The 1,653-nt window shown below is 29.9% G+C and overlaps 1 protein-coding gene across 1 annotated transcript in view; it reads right to left on the bottom strand.

Moving 5' to 3' along the window:
- LOC111709041 (calcium-activated chloride channel regulator 1) overlaps positions 1-990 on the bottom strand; it is a 6,506-nt gene extending 5,516 nt beyond the window's left edge. The window contains exon 1 of the mRNA XM_023482624.1: positions 892-990. Coding sequence (XP_023338392.1) covers positions 892-928 — 37 coding nt within the window. The 5' untranslated portion in view covers positions 929-990. The remainder of the gene's footprint in view (positions 1-891) is intronic.
- Between the last annotated feature and the right edge of the window lie 663 nt (positions 991-1,653).

Raw genomic sequence — 1,653 nt, 5'->3', positions numbered from 1 at the left:
TAGTTTACTTCTACTAATCCTATTTTTATCTAGTTTACTTATACTAATCCTATTTTTATCTAGTTTACTTATACTCGCCCATCTTCTATTTAAATTGTGAACATGTTCTTTTTGTTTAATTTTAAAACAAAGAAGAAAAATTTTTTAAGGATTTAAAAAAAAAATTCGCGGATTTTCAAGAATTTTTTACAAAATTAAAAACCTTTAAAACACATTTTTTTAAAATTTTTATCATTCATAAACCTTCCCTGTGGTCACGTGATGTCCCACAAAAAATTTTGGCACGATCGGTTCAGCCGTTTTGACGTTTATTGGATACAGACAAACAGACACCCAAACAGACAAACAGACAGACAAGCCAAATTTATATATAGATAATTATTAGAACATATATTTATTATTTAATTAAAACACATGATGGAAAATGTAACTTCTCATACAAAAAAGCTTTTCTTTTATTAAAAAATCCTTTGAAAAGGAGTTTTTGCCACAAACTCGTCCCTCCCTATATCTTTGCAATCCAATGTCGTAGACCTTTGATATTTAAAACTGTTAATTCTGTTAGATTAAATGGTCTAAGTTTGAAATATCAAAGGTTTGCATCTTCAGGTTGCAAAGATATAGGTTTTAGAAAATTTGAGTTTGCGGCAAAACTCAGTTCCTTTATCTTCTAAAAAATATTAAAAACCACATTGCCAACATTTTATGCAAATATTTAAACAATCCCATTTTAGTAAAAAGCTGAAAATATATGGAAGCACTTTTAGAATCATAAATTACAGAGAGAGGAGAGAAGTTTTAAATTTTATAATACCAATTTTATATATTTATTTATTTCCCTTCATTTTGATTTAATTCTTTTAGATGTTTTTGATTTTTGAATCAAATTACCTTGAATTGAAAATAGAACACAAAGCTTTAGCCTCATACTTGTCTTTTTCCAGCAAAACTGCGGACTTCTGATACTCGACTAATAATCGTTGTTGTTGACTTTTGAAAGATATTAAAGTGAGAAAAGATAACAAAATCAAGGTTATCTGAAAATAAAGCTAAAGGGATGGCAAATAATTTTTCGAAAATTGTTCTAAACTTTTTTTCAAATGTTAAAAAATAAACGATAAAAATTAGTGCTGGAAAAAATTTCAAAATTAAAAATCAATGAATTGAAATGAATTAAAATCCTCATGAACTATGACCGGAATATGTATAATAAGCTATGAACAGCATAAGTATGATCTATAAAAGGAATAAGTATGAGCTATGAACGGAATAAGTATGAGCTGTGAACGGAATAAGTATGAGCTGTGAACGGAATAGGCTGAGCTAAGAAAGGAATAAGTATGAGCTATGAACGGAATAAGTATGAAAGGAATAAGTATGAGCTATGAACGGAATAAGTATGAGCTGTGAACGGAATAAGTATGAGCTGTGAACGGAATGAGTATGAGCTATGAACGGAATACGTATGAGCTGTGAACGGAATAAGTATGAGCTGTGAACGGAATAGTATGAGCTGTGAACGGAATGAGTATGAGCTGTGAACGGAATAAGTATGAGCTTTTATAGAGTTCGTAACGGAGCTTTATAATATCACTAGCTGAAGGGCCCGGCGTTGCCCATGGAAAACAAATCTGGAATTAAAAAAAATAAGGT

The sequence above is a fragment of the Eurytemora carolleeae genome, unplaced genomic scaffold (assembly GCF_000591075.1).
Source record: "Eurytemora carolleeae unplaced genomic scaffold, Eaff_2.0 scaffold168, whole genome shotgun sequence".
In the NCBI taxonomy this organism is placed as follows: Eukaryota; Metazoa; Arthropoda; class Copepoda; order Calanoida; family Temoridae; genus Eurytemora; species Eurytemora carolleeae.
Note: the sequence above shows the minus strand (reverse complement) of the source record. Positions and strands in the feature narration are given on the sequence as shown.